General features: G+C 42.4%; 1 protein-coding gene across 2 annotated transcripts in view; it reads right to left on the bottom strand.

Moving 5' to 3' along the window:
- The window catches only part of LOC122541738 (primary cilium assembly protein FAM149B1-like), a 203,105-nt gene that overhangs the window by 63,409 nt on the left and 116,217 nt on the right, over positions 1-23,479 (bottom strand). For both annotated transcript variants that reach the window (XM_043678630.1, XM_043678629.1), the window contains 2 exons: positions 12,045-12,095; positions 11,490-11,714 (listed from right to left, as the gene is read on the bottom strand). In XM_043678630.1, coding sequence (XP_043534565.1) covers positions 11,490-11,714; positions 12,045-12,095 — 276 coding nt within the window. The remainder of the gene's footprint in view (positions 1-11,489; positions 11,715-12,044; positions 12,096-23,479) is intronic.

Below are 23,479 nucleotides of genomic sequence, written 5' to 3'. Positions count from 1 at the left end.
GCAACTCATTAGAGAAATGCTGCAGAATCAAAACCCTGTCAAATTAACAAAATTAAACAACAGGAATTTTGACTGCACACTAGGTATGTCCTGTACACAAAAAGCAGGACAAATTCAACCTTGCCAATTACCGCCCAATCAGTCTACTGGGAAGGGGTAAACTGATGGAAGGGGTCATCAATAGTGCTATCAGGCAGCACCTGCTCAGCAACACCCTGCTCAGTGACGCCCAGATTTGGTTTCACCAGGGTCACTCAGCTCCTGAACGTATTACAGCCTTGGTTCAAACACAGACAAAAGAACTGGATGTAAGTTTGCTTGCTGAGCTGCAAAGTTCATTTTCAGACATTTCTATACAAGGTAACATCATCAGTGAGCCTCCTGTGAAATGCTGGTGTTATGTCTCGCTTTCCATTGATGTGTTTAGATTTCCTTGGGTTGGTAATGTCATTTTCTGTGTTGCTGATGTCATTTCCTATTTTTTTCTCAGAGGGTGGTAAATGGGGTCCTCCGAGAGTTGGAATGCCATGCTTCTAGGAATTCTTGGGTGTGTCTCTGTTTGGCTTGTCCTAGGATGAATGTCCCAGTCAAAGTGGTGTTCTTCCTCACCTGTATGTAAAGATACTAGTGATAGTGGGTCATGCCTTTCTGTGGCTAGTTGATGTTCATGTATCCTGGTGGCTAGTTTTATGTCAGTTTGCCCAATGTAGTATTTACTACAGTTCTTGCAAGGTATTTTGCAAATGATATTAGTTTTGCCTGTTGTCTGTATAGGGACTTTTAAGTTCACTACCTGCTGTTTTAGTGTGTTGGTGGGTTTGTGGGCTACCATGATTCCAAGAGGTCTGAGTAGTCTGGCAGTCATTTCCAAGTTGTCTTTGATGTACGGGAGAGTGTCGAGGGTTTCTGGGCACATTCTTGTCTGCTTGTTTGGGTTTGATGCTGAGAAATCGGTCAAATGTGTTCACTGGGTACCCACTCTTTTTGAATATACTCTATAGGTGACTTTCCTCTGTTCTTCGTAGTTCCTCTGAGATGCAGTGTATGGTGCCTTGTTGAAATAATGAAATAACTGCAGAAATTCACCAAAGACCCTTAGACAGCACCTTTCAAACCCACAACCACGTCAATCTAGAAGGACAATGGCAACAGGCACTTGGGAACACCACCACCTGCAAGTTCCCCTCCAAGCCACTTACCACCCTGACTTGGAAATATACCGCCCTTCCTTCACAGTCCTTGGGTCAAACTCCTGGAATTCCCTCCCTACCAGCATTGTGGGTCAACCTACAGCAAGTAGACTGCAGCGATTCAAGAAGGCAGCTCACCAACATCTTCTCAAGGGCAAATAAGGATAGGCTATCAATGCTGGCCAGACAGCAACACCCAAGTCCCAGAAATGAATTTTAAAAAAGAGGAATTAAAGAGTAGTAATATAGTAGACAGAGGGGACTTGACAACTAGGGGCTCAGAAAATATGTAACTGCAAAGATGTAGAATGATTAGCAAATTTGCTGGCAAATATCAATGGTAACAAAATACAGTTAAAATATTAATATTAAATATGCTACTTATATGGATTGGAAAATGTATAGTGCAAAGAGCATAGAAGAAGAAGAGTATCAGGTATGTGTATGATACCTTTCTCAATCCACAAGGAAGCAATGTTGGATCTAGTCCTCAGAAGTGTGGCAAATGGTATTTGTAAAAGTAAGCCAATAATTATTAATAATAATAAATAATAAGCAACATTTTGAAAGTAATTCTATACAAGGGTCATTCTGAGAAAAGCTTGTCTATGGAATGCTATATGAATAACCATTTACTATGGGGTAATTTGATGTGACAGAGTATGGCCAACAAAAGGCTAAGGATGTGCCAATGAGCTGAGAAGTGGCAGATAAAGTTTAATTCAGATAAATGCGAGGTGCTGCATTTTGGGAAAGCAAATCTTAACAGGACTTATACACTTAATGGTAAAGTCCTAGGGAGTGTTGCTGAACAAAGAGACCTTGGAGTGCAGGTTCATAGCGCCTTAAAAGTGGAGTTGCAGGTAGATAGGATAGTGAAGAAGGCGTTTGGTATGCTTTCCTTTATTGGTCAGAGTATTGAGTACAGGAGTTGGGAGGTCATGTTGCAGCTGAACAGGACATTGGTTAAACCACTGTTGGAATATTGCGTGCAATTCTGGTCTCCTTCTTATCGGAAAGATGTTGTGAAACTTGAAAGGGTTCAGAAAAAATTTACAAAGATGTTGCCAGGGTTGGAGGATCTGAGGTACAGGGAGAGGCTGAACAGGCTGGGGCTGTTTTCCCTGGAGCATTGGAGGCTGAGGGGTGACCTTATAGAGGTTTACAAAATTATGAGAGGCATGGATAGGATAAATAGACAAAGTCCTTTCCCTGGGGTCAGGGAGTCCAGAACTAGACAGCATAGGTTTAGGGTGAGAGGGGAAAGATATAAAAGAGACATAAGGGGCAATTGTTTCACGCAGAGGGTGGTACGTGTATGGAATGAGCTGCCACAGGATGTGGTGGAGGCTGGTACAATTGCAATATTTAAGAGGCATTGGATAAGTATATGAATAGGAAGGGTTTGGAGGGATATGGTCCAGGGCCTGGCAGGTGGGACTAGATTGGGTTGGGATATCTGGTCGGCATGGACGGGTTGGACCGAAGGGTCTGTTTCCATGCTGTACATCTCTATGACTGACCTCCCTAGCATTAAAAAAGAAGGGATAACGATCTTTAACTTAAAATATGTCAACACAAGTCATCAATTATCATAAAGAATACTTGTTGAAATAATTGTTGGACATCTGGGAAGAGTGATGCCAAATATTATAACGGGCTGGTTATACAGCACATGAAAATTCATTCAATTTCACTGATTTGTCTAATAATTATTTGAGTGCATTATGAAGTTTTTGTTTACATAATGAAAAGGGAATCTGTTAATAGTATATTCACTGTTAAGATATATGGGTAAAGGGCATTGTTTATTTAAATACTTTGACCACTACTAAAGATAGACTATTGAAACACTGGATTGGGAAGTAGGAATCAAACATCTTTTGTGTTACGTTTTATGAATAAATCAATTATTAAGGGAGTATTAGATCCAGGTTTCATACTTCACCAATTGGCTTGGAATCAGAGCACAGCCCTATGTACCCAAAGATCAGCCTCCTCAGTCATGTGACAGAAACTCAGTGCTAGGAGTTCTGAGGAAATGCTGCAGTACTGGAGTGTCTGTACTGACAGAGTGCTGCACCATCGCAGAGACAATACTGAGGAAATGCTACATTGACAGAGCTTCAGGACTGAGAGGGGTAGTAGACTCCAGTGATCCATCCTTATTCTCTGGGGCAGGGGTTAAAATTTCACTGTGACAGATGATGAAATTTCAAGTAAAAGTTAGCTGAATGGCAACTATGCAGCCAATGCTGATTCGTGTAGATATCCATCTCATTCACTGATGCACTTCTCGGAAGGAAATCTGCCATCCTCACCTGGTCATATATGTGACTCCAGGTACACAGCAATGTGGTTGACTCTTAACTGCTCTCTGAAATGGCCCTAGCAAGCCAATAAGTTCAAGTCTCAATCAGAGATGTACAAAAATTCCAGTCAGCGATGCCCACATCTCATGAACGAAATTTTAAAAATACTTGCATGGGTAATATGGAGGATGCTGCACTGGTGAAGGGCCAGTTTTGAGAGTATGGTGCATTCGCAGAGGCACAGTACTGAAGGAATGCAGTACCTGAGGTTCAGTCCTGAGAGAGTGATGTACTGTCTTTGGGGTAGGACTGATGGGAATATCAGCTATCACTCTCCTTAATAATTGATCCATTCACAAAATATAGCACAAAAGTTAGTACTGAAAGAGGGAAGTGGAGGAACAATCAAGAAAAACATTCCAATCTCAAGTCAGGTGACAATTGCAGCAGTATACAATTGCAGAGACTACGAAAGGGCACTCTTAGCTACCTTCTCCCCAGCCCCATCCCCTCCCATTTATGTCTCCACTCCGGAGGCTCCCGGCCTCATTCCTGATGAAGGGCTTTTGCCCGAAACGTCGATTTTCCTGCTCCTTGGATGCTGCCTGACCTGCTGTGCTTTTTTTTAGATTAGATTACATTACAGTGTGGAAACAGGCCCTTCGGCCCAACAAGTCCACACCAACCCGCCGAAGCGAAACCCACCCATACCCCTACATTTACCCCTTACCTAACACTACGGGCAATTTAGCATGGCCAATTCACCTGACCCTGCACATCTTTGGACTGTGGGAGGAAACCGGAGCACCCGGAGGAAACCCACGCAGACACGGGGAGAACGTGCAAACTCCACACATCTCATGTGGAATTGAACCCGGGTCTCAGGCGCTGTGAGGCAGCAGTGCTAACCACTGTGCCACCGTGCCGCCCACAGCACCACTCTAATCTTGACTCTGATCTCCAGCATCTGCAGTCCTCACTTTCGCCTGGAGGATTCTATTGTCTGGGGAACAGAGACTTTAATAGCTACAACCAATGGTTTTATTTGGTACTAGGATCTGGACATAATGAAGTGGTATAAAAAGTTCTAGAATAAGAAGGATAGTTACTGGAACCAACAATTTAGAAAGGAATAAAATTTACAGTCTACAAAGAAAGCTTCACGTATAAGATAGCGTAATTTAAGGTGTGTACTTGAAATTGCAAGAGAAAAAATAAATAAAGTAATATTGAAAAAGGAAATATCAGTATTTCAGTTAGTTAATCATAACTAAAAGCAAATAAAAAGCAGCAGGAAGAGGATTTGTATGATGGATGTCCCAAAGTGGCTGCAGGTGAATGTGTGAGGATGGAACTAGACAGATGAGTGTGATAAACATGACAACAGGTTTTCCGACAGAAGTAGACACAAGCAGCAGGAGCAGTAGCACAGTGGGAGGAATCCAGAGCTGCTTACTGAGCCACCGTGCAGTCCACTGAGCCAATGCAGCAGTGACCAAATATTCTACTGAATACAAAAAACAAAATGGTTAAATAAGGATATGGAACGAAAGCTAAATCTATTACTGTGTGATGGATTACTCTGGAGTCTTTTATAGATAACTGAACTGTAAACAGATAGATGAGCTGATATAAAGACGATTTCTAAAAATGTCATTTAGGGAGGTGAGCTTCTCTAGCTGGGCAAGTATTTTTTGCCCTTTCCTAATTGCTGCTGAGAAGATGGAAGTGAACTGTCTTCTTGAACTACTGCAGTCCATTTTATGAAGGTGCACCCACAATTCTGTCAACGAGGAAGTTCCAGGATTTTGACCCAGTGACAGTGAAAGAACGGTGAAACATTTCCAAGTCAGGCTAGCGAGTGGGCAGCATGATGGCTCAATTGGCAGCATAGTGGCTCAGTGAACAGCACTGAGCCATCATGCTGCCCACACAGCACCAGGGTCTCATGTTTGATTCCACTCCTGGGCAACTCTGTGTGGAGTTTGCACATTTTCCCTGTGTCTGCATGAGTTTCCTGTTCTGATTAAGTAATTCCAGTTTCCTTCCACAGTCCAAAAATGTGCAAGCTAGATGGATTAGCCACGAGAAATGCAGAGTTAGAATGCGGGTGTGAGTCTGGATGAGATGCTCTTTGGAAGGTCGGTGTGAACTCAATAAAGTGAATGGCCTGCTTCCACACTGTAGGGATTCTCTTCCCAATGAGTGGCTAGGAGGGAATTTTTCAGGTGTTGATATTCCTTTATATCTGCTGCCCTTGTCATTCTAGATGGTAGTGGGTTTTGAAGGTTATGTCTAAGCAGCCTCGGTGAATTTCTGCAGTGTATCTTGTAGATTTCACGCACTGCTACGACTGAGCATCAGTGGTGGAGGCAGTGAATGTAGATGCGTTACCTACTAAGCAGGCTGCTTTGTACTTATTTGTGTCAAATGTAGCCTTAATGTCAAGGGCTGTCACTCTCACCAGTACACTAGAGTTCAGCTCTTTTGACCATGTTTGAACCAAGGTTGTAATGAGATCAGGAGTGGAGTGACTTAAAAAGAACTCAAACTAAGCATCAGTGATTAAGCTATTGCTAAGAAAGTGATGCTTAATGGGATTGTTGATAACATCTTTCATTACTTTACTGATGATTTAGAGCAGAAAGTGAGGACTGCAGATGCTGGAGATCAGAGCTGAAAATGTGTTGCTGGAAAAGCGCAGCAGGTCAGCCCTCCTGAAGAAGGGCTTATGCCCGAAACGTCGATTCTCCTGTTCCTTGGATGCTGCCTGACCTGCTGCACCTTTCCAGCAACACATTTTCAGTGATGATCTAGAGCAGGCTGCTAGGCGACAATTGGATTGGATTTGACCTTTTTGTGTAGAAGACATGCCCAGGCAATTTTCCACATTGTCAAGTAAATATCAGTGTAGCTGTACTATTACAACTTGGTTAGGGTCGTGGCAAGTTGTGCAGCACAAGTCTTCACTGTATTGGAGCTGCACAAGATATTGATAAAGCCACATTGGGAGGTCAGTGTATCATTCTGATAACCCTGCTACAGGAAGAATGTTACTAAATTGGAAAGGGTGCAACAAAGATTTAAAAGGATGTTACCGAGACTGAAAAGTTTGAGTTATAGGGAGAGGATGGATAGGTTGGTACTTTTTCTCCCTGGTGCGTACGAGGCTTCGGAGTCATAAAGTCAGAGAGGTGTACAGCACGGAAACAGACCCTTCTGCCCAACTTGTCCATGCCCACTAGATATCCTAAATTAATTTAGTTTCATTTGCCTGCACTTGGCCCAGATCCTTCTAAAACCTTCCTGTTCATATATTCGTCCAGATGCTTTTTAAATGTTATAATTATGCCAGCCTCTATCACTTCCTCTGGCAGCTCATTCCATATGTGCACCACCCTCTGTGCGAAAAAGTTGCCCCACAGATCCTCCTTTTAAATCCTTCCCCTTTCACCTTAAACCTATGCTGTCTAGTTTGGTGTCCCCCACTCTGGGAAAAAAAATCTTTGGCTATTCACCATATCCATTGCCCCTCTTGATTTTTTAAACTTCTATAAGGTCACCGCTCAGCCTCTGACGCTCCATGGAAAAGAGCCTCAGCCTCTTCAGTCCCTCCCGACAGCTCAAAGCGTCCAACCCTGACAACAGCCTTTTTAAATCTTTTGTGAACCATTTCAAGTTTTGTAACATCCTTCCTATATCAGACAGAGCAGAATTGAATACAGTATTCCAAAAGTAGCCCAACCAATGTCCTGCACAGCTGCAACATGACCTCCCACTCCTATACTCAATGCACTGACCAATGAAGGCAAACATACCAAATGCTTTCTTTATTATCCTATCAACCTGTGACTACCCTTTCAAGGAGCTATGAACCAGCACTCCAAGGTCTTTGTTCAGCAAAATTCCTCAGGATTTTACCATAAAATATGGAAGTCCTGCCCTGATCTCCTTTCCAAACTGCAGCACCCTCAATCTAAATTAAATTTCATGTGCCAAACCTCAGCCCATTGGTCCATCTAATTAAGGTCTAGTTGTACTTTGAGGTAACCTTCTTTGCTGTCCACTAACCTCCAATTTGGTGTCATCTGTAAATTTACAAACCGTACCTCCTATGTTCACATCCAAATCATTTATATACATGGACCCAGCACCGATCCTTGCGCTATACTGATGGTCACAAGCCTCCAGTCTGAAAAGCAATTTTCCATCACCCTCTGTCTCCCATCTTCGAGCCAGTTTTGTATCCAAATGACTAGTCTCTCTGTATTCCATGAGATCTAACCTTGCTAACCAGTCTGCCATGAGGAACATTGGTGAATACCTTACTAAAGTCCATACAGATCACGTCCACCACTCTGCCTTCATCAATCCTTTTTGTTACTTTTTCAAAAAACTCAATCAAGTTAATGAGACACAATTTCCCACACACAAAGCCATGTTGACTATCCTGAATACATGTACATCCTATCCCGTCCAACAAGGTTCAGCGGTCTACAGTCCCCTGGTTTCTCCTTACCGCCTTCCTTAATTAGTGGCACTCCGTTAGCCAACCTCCAGTCTACCTTAGTGGTACATTCCACTCCCAAACATCTCAGATGTTCACCTATTTCAAACAATGTGCTTTTCCCCACTCTGTCACCCAGACAGCCCACCGCCACACTGCCTCCATTCCCCGTTTCACTGCACTAACCCCTGTCAAAAAACCCCTGAAATAAAGACAAGAGTCCTTCTTGTCCTCATGTACCACCCCACCAGTCTCCGCATCCAATTCAACCCCATCACCAAAAACATCTTCCCGAGCCCACCCCTCTCCACCTTCCACAAGGACCGTTCCCTTCACTAATCCTTGCTTCGCGGCACTCTCTCCACCAACCATGCCCCCCGCTCCCCGAACTCCCAGGTCTCTTTCCCTGCAACTGGAAAAGATGCAAAACCTGCTGGCACACCACCCCCTTCGCTTCCATCCAGGGCCCCAAACAGTCCTTCCATGTGAGACAGAGGTTTGCCTGCCTCTCCTCCAACCTAATTTATTATATCTGGTGCTCCCGATATGGTGGTGAGACCAAACGTAAAGATTAGATTCCCTATAGTGTGGAAACAGGCCCTTCGGCCCAACCAGTCCACACCGACCCTCTGAAGAGTAACCCATCCAGACCCATTTCCCTCTGACTAATACACCTAGCACTATGGGCAACTTAGCATAGCCAATTCACCTGACCAGCACATCTTTGGACTGTGGGAGGAAACTGGAGCACCCGGAGGAAACCCACGCAGACACGGGGAGAATGTGCAAGCTCCACACAGACAGTCTGCCTGAGGCTGGAATCGAATCCGGGACCCTGGTGCTGTGAGGCAACAGTGCTAACCACTGAGCCACCATGCCACCTTACTAAGGGAACATTTCGCCAAGCATCTCAGCTGAGCCTGCAGGGACTGACCTGACCTCCCAGTCACTGGCAATCTTAATTTCCTTCCCAGTCCCTTTCCGACATGACCATCCTTGGCCTCCTCCTTTGCTAAAATGAATCAAACCGCAAATTGGAGGAACAACACCTCATCTTCTGCCTGGCAGCTTACAGCCCGGAGGACTCAACTTTGAGTTCTCCAATTTCAAATAATCTCCCTGCCCATCACTATCTCCCTTCTCAGTCCCTTCCCTTCCTCTCATCGACCCTTCCTTGTAGACGCCAACTGGATTCATTCCTCCCATCAACCAACCAGGTCGTACCCTCTACCTGTCTCCACCTATCCCCATATCACTACCCTGCCCCCACCACTCCCTTTATCTGCATTTGCGCAACCACCCCCCCACCTCTCACCCACCCACCCCCAGTCCTGAAGAAGTATTACATGTGAAATGTTGACTTTATCATGTGCTGGGGACTTATCCACCTTTATGCGTTTTAAGACGTCCAGCACCTCTTTCTCTGTAATATGGACATTTTTCAAGATGTTGCTACTTATTTCCCAAGTTCTCTATCTTCCATATCTTCTCCACAGTATACACTGATGCAAAATGCTCATTTAGTATCTCTTCCTTCTCCTGCGGTTCCACACATAGATGGCCATGCTGATCTTGAAGGGGCCCTATTCTCTCCCTAGTTCCTCTTTTGTCCTTAATGTATTTGTAAAAACCCTTTGGAATTCCCTATCAGGTGACTTTATAAAGGTTTACATAATCATGAAGAACACAGATATGGTGAATAGCCAAGGTCTTTTCTCCAAAACGAGTCCAAAACTAGATGGCATAGGTGTAAAGTGAGACAGGAAAGATTTAAAAGGGACCTGAGAGGCAATGTTTTCACATAGATAGGTGGTCCGTATATGGAACGAACTGCCAGACGAAGTGGTAGTTATAACATTTAAAAGATATTTGAACAGGTACATGGATAGATTTAGCAGGATATGAGCCAAATGCAAACAAATGGGACTAATTCAGTTTCGGAAACCAGGCCGGCATGGATGAGTTGGGCCGAATGGTCTGTTTTCATGCTATATGACTCTATTATTCTATGTTGTCACGATGTATACACTCCAGTATCTATAAATCAAATTTTCTGAAGTTTGGCATTTGTGACGTTGAGGACTCTGAAATGAGAATTAAACTCAACAATAACAGTTCTAATGACCTAAAGACACAATAATAATGTAAGTGACAATAGAAGTGTGGAGTCTTGACAATTTGTCCAGCACTGGCCTATAATTAAATCAAGAATGAACTGAAATTGAGAATCAACATCGTGAAAATACTCGAGATCTGAAATATAAACAGATAATATTTGAAGTACCCAGCATTTTTCGAAAGAGAAATAAGAAGTAGGCTGTGTTCTGTGTAGTTCAAGAGAATGAAGTGAAAAAAATGGGCAATCTAAATAAAAAGAGTAACACTGAGGAAACAACTATACAATTGGAGGGAATTCAACTATACAATTGAAACAAATAGGAAGATACTTAACTGGAAATGCAAATATCAATGAAATAAGAAGAAAACCATCAAATGTTTTTTTTAAAGACAACTGGACAATAACAGTGACAACTTACATTTATATCATGCCTTAAAGTTGTAAAACAATTCATGCCACTTCAAAATATAACTGTCAATTGTGCACCAATGGGATTCAGACAGTCTTCAGGAGGTTAAAGTGATGGTGGTAAGGGTGGGGTGCTGAAAGGAGGAGCGGATCATGGAAGGATTTGAACACATTTTAAATGTGATGAATTCCTGAACTGGGAGCCAATGAATAACAGTGAGGTAAGGGATAATGATACTTAGTGGAAGTTAGGATAGAGGCAGCAGACCACTGGACAACATCACGTCAGTGCAAAAGGAAATGGCTTAAAACTTGTTTTCAATAAGATGCTACATAGAAGGCATTTGATAAAGATAGTTGTTTTTCAATCTGGAGAGGAAATGAGTAATGATGAATCCCATGGATTGATACACATAAATGATTTGTATTAACATATGTAATATAACAGCAATGTTTGCAAAACACAAAAACCTAAGTGTGATTACCTGGAAGAAAACTCTCGTGGCCCTAGAATTGCGGATAGAGAAACAAACACAAATATTCAAGATGTTTAAGTGAACATCATGTAGATGTCACAAACTCTCGTGCCAGAGCTCAGTGTCTCAGAGGGAAGATGCATATTTTAGCAAGAGGAGGTGATGGTCTAGTGGCATTATCACTAGACTGTTAATCCGTAGAGGTCAGGTAATGGGGACACCCTCTGGGAAAATTAAGAATGGGCAATAAGTGCTGTCCTAGCCAGTTATGCCCTCATCCCGGGAATGAATAAATAAAAAAAAGTAGAGGATTGTCAGCATGTGAAATGAAAAGGAGTGGAGACACCCGAGTAAGAGAATTTAAAGGAAAATTTGATAGATCTATGGTGGTGTCGCTGATTGAAGGGGAATACCAGTCGCATTGCAGAATATTTTTCACTTCTATACTTTCCTACATTCTATGCTTTATATACTTACAGCCGTATACCCTGCACCACTTCATCAATGGATCCAGTTGGAGTTCCAGAGTGACATAGACTGGAATGTATTGGGTGCAGTGTCCGAGGAGGATTGCGCCGTCGTGCAGAAGGAACTGGGTAGGACAGAGAGGAAACACTAGGTTCCAACAGATGGTTTGCTCGAAAATGGTTTGAAGAGATGATGCTTGAACGTGGTCGCAGAACAGGTCTCTCATCTTGATCCCTGCAATCAAATTCATCATAACCAATTCAAGAATCCCTCTGTCACCTCTTTGAAGTACTCCTGATCCCCCTTACCCCATGAATCAACCCCAACTTATCCAACTCTGCCTCACTCCTGCTTTAGTGACAATAACCTAAAACCATATTTCTCAGTAATGTATTAGTTTTGAGATATGTGTGTGGAATTACTGTCCATGAACATATGATCAGAACTGACTCTGCAACTCAATATTAACCTTGTCCCACTCTGAAATAAAAACAAAACATTTTGATTAAGTATGTACTTTTCATTTGAAAATTTAGTTTAATTAACATTTCTCTTCAAACTTACATGGTACAGTCCATCCAGAAGTTGCCACTGCTTATAGCTGTATTTTGAGTTCTAGATAGTAAAACAAATAAAATAAATGCTACAAGAATGTAAAGTATGTTGCAAAATATAAACACCTACTTTGACACTTAAATCAAAAGAGATGATTCTCAACCTTGTCTATATTTGGGCTATCTCCTGCACTTGTCCACTGCACATGTAATAGATCAGCTATAACACAGTAAATACAATTTATGCTTTCAAAATCAGATGCTACATGATTTTCTTACTTATGCTAATTTATACAGTAAAAATGATAAGGTCTAGTTACATAAAAATTACTTGTATTCTCTCAAATATAGACAACTGAGCAGTGATCTAATTATCATACTTAAAACTATTATGAATTCAGAGGCTAGGAAACCCACAGCGAGTAATTCACCACCCAACTCCCCAAAGCCTGCCTAATTGTCCAAGGGACAAGTCAGGAACATGACAGCATTCTTCATTCTTACATGGATGAGTGCTGCTCAAAAAATAAATCTGGGATTAAGAATCTACTGATGACCATGAAATCATTGTCGATTGTCGGAAAAATCCATCTAGTTCACTAATGTCCTAGAGAGAAGGAAATCTGCCATCCTCACTGGTTCGGCTTACATGTGACTCCAGACCCACAGCAATGTCGTTGACTCTCAATTGCCCTCTTACATGGCCAGGCAAATTATTTAGTTGTACCAATTGCTACCATGTCTATCTACAGCAGATGGACTGCAACAGTTCAAGAAGGCAGCTTACCATCACCTTCTCAAAGGTAACTAGGGATGGGCAATAAACGCTGGCCAGCTGGTGATGCTCACATCCCACAAACTAATAAATATAAAAAACTCAAGAAGCTTTACTACAGTTCAGAGCAACCTGCTTGGTTAGCAGCACATCCATCGACATCCACCACCTAAGTAGCAGCAGTGGAGACCATTAACAAGGTGAACTAAAGAAGTTCATTAAAATTCCTTAGAAAGCACCTTGCAAACCTATAGCCATTTCCATTGAGATAGATAAGGGCATTCCAAGCCACTCATCACCCTGACTCAAAATGTATTGTTGTTCCTTCAGCATCAGAGTCAAAATCCTGGAACTCCCTCCCGTAGAGCACTGTGGCTCTACTTGCAGCACATGGGGTGCAGCAGTTCAAAAAGGTAGCTCATCACTACCTTCTTAAGGTTAACCAGGGATAAGTAATAAATATTGGTCTAGTCGGTGACACCCACATCCCATAAATGACTAAAAATAATCAATAGTGTAGGTACAGAGAAATGTTTTTTCTGCTGTGTGGTATACAAAACAAAGATAAACCATCTTGAAATTTGAATCAAGGAACAGAAGATTGAAACAGGTGAAGGCCATTTGGCTATCCGAGCCTGCTCTGCCATTGATCACGATCATGGCTGATCATTCATCTCGATAGCCTAATCCTGTTTTCTTCCCATAACCTTTGATTCCACTTGCCCCAGGTGCTATATCTAGCCGCCTCTTGAATACACTCAATGTTTTGGCATCAACTATTTCCTGTGGTAATGAATTCCACAGGCTCACCACTTTTTGGGTGAAGAAATGTCTCTTCATCTCTGTCCTAAATGGTCCACCAATAATCCTCAGACTGTGACCCCTGGTTCTGGATGCACCCACCATGGGGAACATACTCACTGCATTTACCCTGTCTGGTCCTCTTAGAATTTATAAGTCTCTATGAGATCACCCACTTACTTGTCTGAACTCCAGAGAAAACAATCCTAGTCTAGTCACTCTCTCCTCATACATCAGTTCCGCCATCCCCGGAATCAGCCTGGTAAACCTTTGCTGCATTCCCTCAAGAGCAAGAGCATCCTTCTTTAGAAAAGGAGACCAAAACTACACATGATATTCTACATGTGGCCTCACTAAGGTCCTGTACAACTGCAACACATCCTTGTTCCTGTACTCAAAACCTCTTGCAATAAAAGCCAACACATTTGCCTTCTTTATGGCCTACTGCATCTGCATGCTTACTTTCAGTAACTGGTGCACAAGGACACCCAGGTCCTGATGCAACTTCCCTCTCCCAATTCAGGTAGTAATCTGCCTTCTTGTTTTTGCTTCCAAAGTGAATAACTTTGCACATATCCAAATTATACTGCATCTGGCATTGATGTGCCTACTCACCAAACCTGTCTAAATCATGCTGAAGGATCTCTGCATCCTCGTCACAGTTCACCTTCCCACCCAACTTAGTATCATCTGCAAACTTTGAGATGTTACATTTTGTTCCCTCACCCAAATCATTAATATATTGAGAATGGCTGGAGTCTGAGCACCGATCCCTGTGGCATCCCACTAGTTACTGCCTGACAATTTGAAAAGGACCCATTAATTCCAACTGTTTGTTTCCTCTCTGCCAACAGTTTTCTATCCATCTCAATATACTTTCCCCAATCCCTTTCACTTTAATCTTGCAAAATAATCTGTTATGCGAGACTCTGTCAAACACATTCTGAAAGAAATAGCACATCAACTGGCTCCCCCTTGTCAACTCTACTAGTTACATCGTCATTGAATTCCAACAGATTTGTCAAGCATGATTTCCCCTTCATAAATCTATGCTGACTTGGTCTGATTCTGCCACTGCTTTCTAATTGGTCCGCTATAAAGCCCTTGATAATGGATTCGAGAATTTTCCCCACTACCGATGTTACATTTCCTGGTTTATAATTTCCTGGTTTCTCTCTATCTCCCTTTTTGAATATTGGAGTAAGATTGGCTACCCTCCAATCTGCAAGGACTCTTACAGAGTCTACAGAATCCTGGAAGATGACCTACAATGCATCAACTATTTCTAGAGTCACTTCCTTAAGTACTCTGGGATGTAGATTACAGACTTGGGGATTTATCCACCTTCAATCGCCTCAATTTTCACAGCACCATTTCTCTACTAATATTAACCTCCCTCAGTTCTTCCCTCTCACTCAACTTGCATTCTCCACAACATTTCTGTACAGATATCAGCTTGACCACAGATTAATATAAGGGTCTGAATGGTCGATTCTTCGGCTTCTGGGATTAACCAACATTCCTGTGAAAAAAATTTCAAAATTGAATTCTGGATCTTCTAAGTGCATATCCACAGTGGGAGTTGTAATTATGAATGTTTTATCAATCTTACCTGAAGAGGTGAGTCATACAGTCATACTCATATAGCACGGTAACAGACCCTTCTGTCCAGCCAGTCCATGCCAAACATAATCCCAAAGTAAACTAATTCCAACTGCCCACATCCCTCCAAACCTTTCCTATTCACGTATCCACCCAATTGTCTTTTAAAGGTCCCTTCACATTTGAATAATAAAAAATAAGTTACCATTAAGCTTCTGTTTTGGGACGGGCCTTATGCTATTGGGAATCCTCTGCTTGGGTACTGCATGAATCTCTAGCACAACCAGGATTTAGATTGGGGGCTGCACTAGCGTAGCAATTGAAGAATGTAATTCAAATCCCAAAACTACAATTTCTATTTAGAACTGATCGCCTTCATACTAAGATTTTATAATAGATGGTTGCAGACATGAGGAATTCGTTGGTTTTGATTTTCCATAATTCTCAAGTTTATGCAGCCTTGGATGACAGTCCTTGTGGAGTTTGTATGTTCTCTCCGTGTCTATGTGGGTTTCCTCCGATTGCTCGGTTTTCCTTCTACAGTCTAAAGATGTGCGGTGGATTGGCCATGCTAAATTTATCTGTGGTGTCTAGGATGTGCAGACTAGGTGGGTTAGTCATGATAAATGTGGTGTGATGGGGATAGATTGGGATTCTGGCTCTGGGTGGGAGGCTCCCAGTGAGTCGGTGGGGACTTGGTGGGCTGCATTGTCGGGATTCCATAATTCTATGTACAGATCTTATAGATTAGAAGGTAGCCAGTGCAAACATAGTTTTGAAGAAAGGTAGAAGAGAGAAAACAGGTGAGGTTATCCTGTGATCAGGAGCAGTGTAAATATTAGAAGCTATTAGTGATGTGAACAAGTCGTAAGGTGCATAGACAGAGTCAAAGCAAATTTCTGAAAAAGTAATTCTTGTTAACTGGATATGAATTGACTTCTTAATATTGAGTTAGAAATTAGTGTATTGTTGTCACATGTACCGAGGTACAGTGAAAAGTGCTGTTTTATGTGCTCTACAGAGAGCTCATACCATACAAAGTGCATCAAGGTAGCACAACAGAGTGCACAATACAGTTACAGCCAAAGAGAAGCTGCAGAGATCAACATTAACATTAGAGATGTTTGTTCAAAAGTCTGATAACAGCAGAGAAGAAACTGTTTTTGAAACTGTTCATACATGTATTCAAACCTTTTTATCTTCTGCCCAACAGAAGAAGATGGAACAGGGTGTGAAGGGTCTTTGATGATTTTGCAGCAAGAAGTGTAGATGGATGGAAGGTTGACTTGTTAATGGAAGCCCCTCCACCAACCACCGTCCGCACCCGGCACCTTCCCTTGCTGCCGCACAAAGTGTAAAAGCTGTGTCCACAACTCCCTTCTCACCTCCGTCGAAGGTCCTCAAGGATTGTTTCAAATCTGGGGGAGATTTTCCTACACATCCACCCACTGAGTGGGCGGCATGGTGGCACAGTAGTTAGCACTGCTGCCTCACAGTGCCGGAGACCCGGGTTCAATTCCTGCCTTAGGCGACTGACTGTGTGGAGTTTGCACATTCTCCCCGTGTCTGCGTGGATTTCCTCCGGGTGCTCCAGTTTCCTCCCACAGTCCAAAGATGTGCAGGTCAGGTGAATTGGCCATGCTAAATTGCCTGTAGTGTTAGGTAAGGGGTAAATGTAGGGGTATGGGTGGGTTGCGCTTCGGCGGGTCGGTGTGGACTTGTTGGGCCGAAGGGCTTGTTTCCACACTGTAATGTAATGTAATCTAATCACTTCATCTACTGAATCCATTGCTCTTGATGTAGTGTCCTCTACATTGGAGAGACAGAACGCCAACTCGCAGAGTGGTTCTGGCAACATCTCTGGGAAGCATGACCAAACAACCACTGTGGCCAACCACTTCAACTCCCCTCTCACTCTCAAGTCCTGGGCCTCCTCCACCACCAAGTCAAACCCACCCGCCAACTGGAGGAAATACGCCTCATTTTCTGCTGAGGGACCTTCAACCACACATCATCAACATCGATTTCACCAGTTTCCAAGCCTCCCCTCCCCCCCACCTCATCCCAGATCCAAACCTCCAACATGGCTCTGCCCTCTTGAACTGTCCTACCAGTGCATTTTTCTTCCCACCTTTCCGTACCACCGTCGCCACTGACCTATCACAATCCCCTCCCAGCTGGACCTAATTTTCCCCCTCGCCTTCCCACCTACTTTTCCCCCTCGCCCCACACCCCCAACCTCCATTTATCTCTCAGCCACCTTACCCCTCCACACTCTTGATGAAGGGCTTATGCTCAAAAAATCAATTCTCCTGCTCCTTGGATTCTGCCTGACCTGCTGTGCTTTTCCAGCACTACACTTTTCACCTCTGATTCTCCATTCTCTCCATAAGCCTGTACATCAAGGACCCCTTGTTTCTCAGTACTCCCTAAGGTCCAAATATTCAATGTCTGTATCCTTCCTTTATACGACCTCCCAAAATGCATCATCTCACACTTATTGGGATTAATATCAATCTGCCATTTCTCTGCTCAATTTACTAGCTGTTCAATATTAGACAGGGGCCTTAGACTACCCTCCTCAGTGTCAACAACACCACCAGTTTTCATATCATCATCGATCTTACAAATTACACCTTCTACATTCACATCTGGAGTCGATGGATGGAAGGCTGGTTTGCATGATGGATGGGCTAGTTCACAACTGACATTTCTTGTGGCCTAAGGAGCAGGAGTTGCTTTACCAAGCTGTGATGCATCCAGGTAGGCTGCTTTCCATGGTACATTGATATAAATTGGTAAGAGTCATTACAGACATACTGAATTTCCTTAGCCTTCTGAGGGAGTACAGACATTGTTGTGCTTTCTTGACTGTCACGTTGACGTGGATGCGCTAGGTCAGATTGTTGGTGATCATCACTCTCACAAATTTGACTCTTTCCATCTCCACCTCAGCATCATCGATGCAGATAAGGGTATGCCCTCCACTCTGCTTCCTAAAGTCAATTATCAACTCCTTCATTTTATTGACGTTGTTGGAGAGATTGTTGCCTTTACACAATGCTACCAAGCACTCAATCTCTTGCCTATATTTTGTCTGAGATCTGACCTATAATACAGGCAGCATTGTAAATGGAATTGGAGTGGAATTTGACCACACAGTTGTGAATGTATAAGAAGTACAGTAGGGGGCTGAGTATGAAGCCTTGCGGGGCACCAGCGTTGAGGATTATTGTGTCATCTACTATTACTAATTGCAGTCTATGTGTAAGGAAATCGAGGATCAGAGGGTGGAGCCGAGGCCGAGGTTTCAGAGTTTGGAAATGAGTTTGTTTGGAGTCATGTGTTGAAGGTGGAGCTGTAGTCAATAAGTAGGAGCCTGATATAGTTATCTTGTTATCCAGATGTTCCAGGGATGAGTGTAAGGCCAGGGAGATGGTTTCTGTTATGGACCTGTTGCGATGGTAGGCAAATTGCAAAGGATTAAGATAATCTGGTAGGCTGGAGTTGATGTAAGCTATGACTAGGTTCTCAAAGAACTCCATAATTATGGAGGTCAGAGACACTGGGCAGTAGTCACTGATGCATACTGCATGATTTTTCTTTGGCATCGGCTTGATGGTGATCTTCTTGAAGCAGTTGGTGACTTCAGATCGTGGCAGATGTTAAAGATATCAGTGAATACTCCGTTAAAAATCACAGAACACCGGGTTATAGTCCAACAGGTTTAATTGGAAGCACACTAGCTTTCGGAGCGACGCTCCTCATCAAGGATCATGGATACAGTGCATCCAAGGCTGCTCGGACAAGTGACATTGTTTCACTGACTTTCTGTTCAAAGTGATTGTAGAATGTATTGAACTCACTGGGTTGGGTTGTATTGTTGCCCACGATTCTGTTCGACTTTGCTTTGGTTGCTCATTTTGTCATGTAAGTTTTGCCACAAAAAAATGGATACCTGTATGGTTAGTCTGGGTCTCAAGCTTAATTTGGTTTTGCCTCTTAACGCCTCTGATGGCCTTGTGAAGGTGAAGTCATTAACTGGGGATTTGCTAGTGCATCTATAAATAAGAACTTACTAAAACGTTTTGAAACTTTAAAAGATATATGCTTGTAATGTGTATGCCTGGCTTCATTGAGTCTAACAGGGTGGGAGAGAATGATTACCCAAAGGGCAATATTGGAAATGAAGGAAAATCAAAATCTTCATGACAACTGCAGATCCTGCCAGAAAGCAAGAATGAATTGTTGGGGTATGACTGCCCTCTGATCTTCTTGAAGTCTAAACCAGTGGAAGAATGAAGCTGCTTTGTGGATCTGTTAGAACCTACCAAAGTAAATTATGCACTGGCCTTAATGTTATCACATTGTACAAGAAATAAAATCAGAATTAAAGTATTTTCCGAGATGAACGCCTGTCTGTTAGATAGGAATGGAAGTTGTGACCTCTCGCTGGAACTCGGATGAAGTTTACAAGAATCAGAGATCATATCCCCAAAATTAGCCAATAACAAATGCAAATACTCTAATTTTGACAGCAACCAATTGTTTCGTGTGAATATGTGAAGTCTGAGAGAGCAGAACACCTTATTTATTACAATAAATCTAATTCAGATGCCCAAAATATGATTGGCAGCATGATTTAAATTTAACCAGATTTCTGATAGCTCAGGACACCTAACACTGAGATGGAAATAAAAGTTGCCAGCTCCGGTAAGTTAGTGCTTTTAATAACATTTCAGTTGGCTAGAGGGAGCACGAATACTGGCCTTTCAAAACATCAATTCTCTTTTTGCATCTGTGGTTTGGATTGGAGGTTCTTTCCATTCCCTGATCTCTCCCATGCATTACCAGGCTCTCTTCAATGCCAATTCTCCTTTTTGATTTTTCATTGGGGTTTTCTGACCTGTTAAGACTCAAAATCTATCTAGCTGCATGACAGAATGAAAATAAAAGGATGCTCCAGTGTTAAATTTACAGAACCTCTTCACACCCCCTGTAATCCTTACCTCCCAGAAAGCTTGGAGTTTCTGATGTGTAAATGTTGCAATCAAGGGATCACTCAGGAAGTACAAACCCCTGAATGTGATCATAAATTAGCAAGTCTAAAAACGTTTTATGAATGTAAACACTGGTATTTTATACTACATTGTGTAAGCAATATGTATCTGGAAATCATTTCCATCCCATGCTACAGATATTCTGTCAAAAAATGACAAATAATTGACTGAAGCTTCAGTATGATTTCATTAGAGTACAAGGGCCAGTGTTCGAATCACAGCTTTTCACAAATTATATAAATGGTTTGGATGTAGGGGCTAATTGTAATATTTTCAAATTTACTGGTGACATCATATTTGATGGGAACTTAAGTTTAGATTAGATTAGATTTGCAAACTCCACACAGTCAGTCGCCTGAGGTGGGAATTGAATCCGGGTCTCCAGCGCTGTGAGGCAGCAGTGCTAACCACTGTGCCACCGTGTTTAGAGAATGCAAGGCAACTTCAACAGGACTTGAAAAGCAAAGTGAATGGGCTACAACATAGATGGCGGAACATAATATAAATAAGAGTGAAATTATTCACTATAGTATAAAAACCAGAAAGAGTGAATACTTATTAAACAGCAAGATGTTGGGAAGTGCAGGTGTCCAAAGGATGTGGGTGTCCTTGATCACTAGTCTTTGAAATAAAAAATAGGAAGCTAGGTAAAGGTGTTGATCAAGGATGGAATTTGTGCAATAGTTGGAATGTCCTTGATTCATGAGATCAAAATGTAGAGTGAGCTTGGATGGAGAAGTGGATAGTAGGGGAAAGAAGACACTAGTGGGATTGGCCTAAAGGCTTCTGAACTGTAACCACAATGTGGGACAAAGTGTACAAGAATAAATAATGGGTGCATGTGGTAAAGGAATGGGAATAATCCTGGGTGATTTTAATTGCATATAAACTGAAAACAAGCAGATTGTAGGATGAAAGTTCAAAGAATCACAGAAAAGTCACCAGACTTAAAACATTAACACTGCTTTTCCACACAAATGCTGCCAGACTTGCTGAGCTTCTCCAGCAATTTCTGTTTTTTCTTGGAACAATAAATTTTGCAATAAATCAGACAGCAGATTACACAATAGAATCATAAAGTACAGAAGAGGCCCTTTGTTCTGTCAAGTCTCTACCTCCAAAAATATCTACATTAGTCCCACTTTCCTGCACGAGGCCCATAGCCTTGAACGTTATGACACTTCAAGTTTTAAAGGTCTGAGGTTTCCTGCCTCAATTACCCTCCACAGCAGTACATTTTGGACTCCCACCACCCTCTGCGTGAAAGAGCTTTTCCTCAAATCGCATCTAAAACCCCTGCCTTTCATTTTAAACTTATACCCTCCAACTAAAAACTGACCTTTCGACTAAGGGGAACAGATATTTATTCATCCTGTCCATGCCCCTCATAATTGTATGTACCTTTATCAGGAACCCTCTCGACCTTGTCTGCCAAAGAAAACAACCCGATCTTATCCAGCCTCTCTCCATTGCTGAAATCCCTGGCAACATTCTGGTGAATCGTCTTTACGGCCTCTCCAGTGCAATCACATCGTCCTAAAGTGTGGTGACCAGAAATGCACACAGTCTTCCAGGTCTGACTCAACGAAAGTTCTGCACAGAACCGACATGACCTCCCTGCCCATCTAATCTATGCCGAGAGTGTGGTGCTGGAAAAGCAAAGTGGGTCAGGCAGCAGCCGAGGAGCAGAAGAATCAATGTTTTGGACAAGAGCCCAGAATTCCTGCTGAAGGGCTCTTGCCCAAAACATCGATTCTCCAGCTCCTCGGATGCTGCCGGACCTGTTGTGTTTTTCCAGCACCACACTCTCGAATCTGATCTCCAGCATCTGCAGTCCTCACTTTCTCCATATAATCTATGCCTTGAGTGATAAAGGCAAATGTCCCATATGCCTTTTTAACTACCTTATTAACCTGCCCTTCCACCTTCAAGGATTGTGGACAAGTACTGCAAGATCGCTCTGTTCCTCTGAGCTTCCTGGTGTCTTACGATTCTTCTAGTACTCCCTTACCTTGTTCCTTCTTTTAAAGTGCATCACCTCATGCTTATCAGGGTTAAATTCCATTTGCCACTGACCTCCCCATTTGACCAATCCATTTATATCCTCTTGTAACCTAGCAGCTTCCTCCTCACTACCAAACATCCGGCTAACCTTTGTGTCATTCACAAATTTACTTATCATCCAAACCTCAACCAGACATTCTCATTTACATCATTACATCACAAACAACAAGGGACCTAGCACTAATCCACTGCACACTGAGTTCCAGTCACAAAAGCAGCCTCTACAAGCATGCTCTGTCTCCTATCAGTAGGCCAATTTTGGATCCAAGTTGTCAAGTTACCCTGGATACTGTTTCTCATGTGGTACTTTGTTGAAGGCCTTGTTGAAATCAATATAAACTATATCAACGGCTCTACTAATTTTTCACAATATTAAGAATAACTACATTCACATTGTAAAGAAAATTTTGAAAGGGAGGATCATGATTGATAACTAAAGAACTTAGAGTCTATGTCTCTACCTTAAGGAAGGCATCAAATGTCAGGGAAAAAAAAACAGGTAACTGCACAAAGATGAGTGGCAGGTCAAAACACAAATATAGCAGAGAAGTACTAAAGGTAAATCATAAAAAATAAATTAGACATTGAGAGGAAACTAGCTAGGAAAAGCAGATAACACAAATTTTATTTAAAAAGCAAGTGAAGTGTTGGTCATCTATAGACGGAGAATGGGTGTTAATAATAAATAAAAAGGAACGGATGCATGAAATTAACAAATATTTTGTTCTGTTTTCACAACAGAGGATTCAAAAAATATTCCAATAATAGCTATAAATCAGGGGGAAGACCATAATGAAATTACAATTATGAGGGATGAAATAGCAAGCAAACTGAAATTGCTATGGATAGCAGGTTTCTGAGTATGTTGTGGTTCTGTTCGCCGAGCTGGAAGTTTTTGTTGCAAACGTTTCGTCCCCTGGCTAGGCGACATCATCAGTGCTTGGGAGCCTCCTGCGAAGCGCTTCTTTGATGTTTCCTCCGGTGTTTATAGTGGTCTGTCCCTGCCGCTTCCGGTTGTCAGTTTCAGCTGTCCGCTGTAGTGGTTGGTATACTGGGTCCAGGTCGATGTGTTTGTTGATGGAGTTTGTGGATGAATGCCATGCCTCTAGGAATTCCCTAGCTGTTCTCTGTCTGGCTTGCCCT

The sequence above is a fragment of the Chiloscyllium plagiosum genome, chromosome 38 (assembly GCF_004010195.1).
Source record: "Chiloscyllium plagiosum isolate BGI_BamShark_2017 chromosome 38, ASM401019v2, whole genome shotgun sequence".
Lineage (NCBI taxonomy): Eukaryota > Metazoa > Chordata > Chondrichthyes > Orectolobiformes > Hemiscylliidae > Chiloscyllium > Chiloscyllium plagiosum.
The sequence above is the reverse complement of the archived record's forward strand: the minus strand, read 5'-3'. Positions and strand labels throughout refer to the sequence as shown.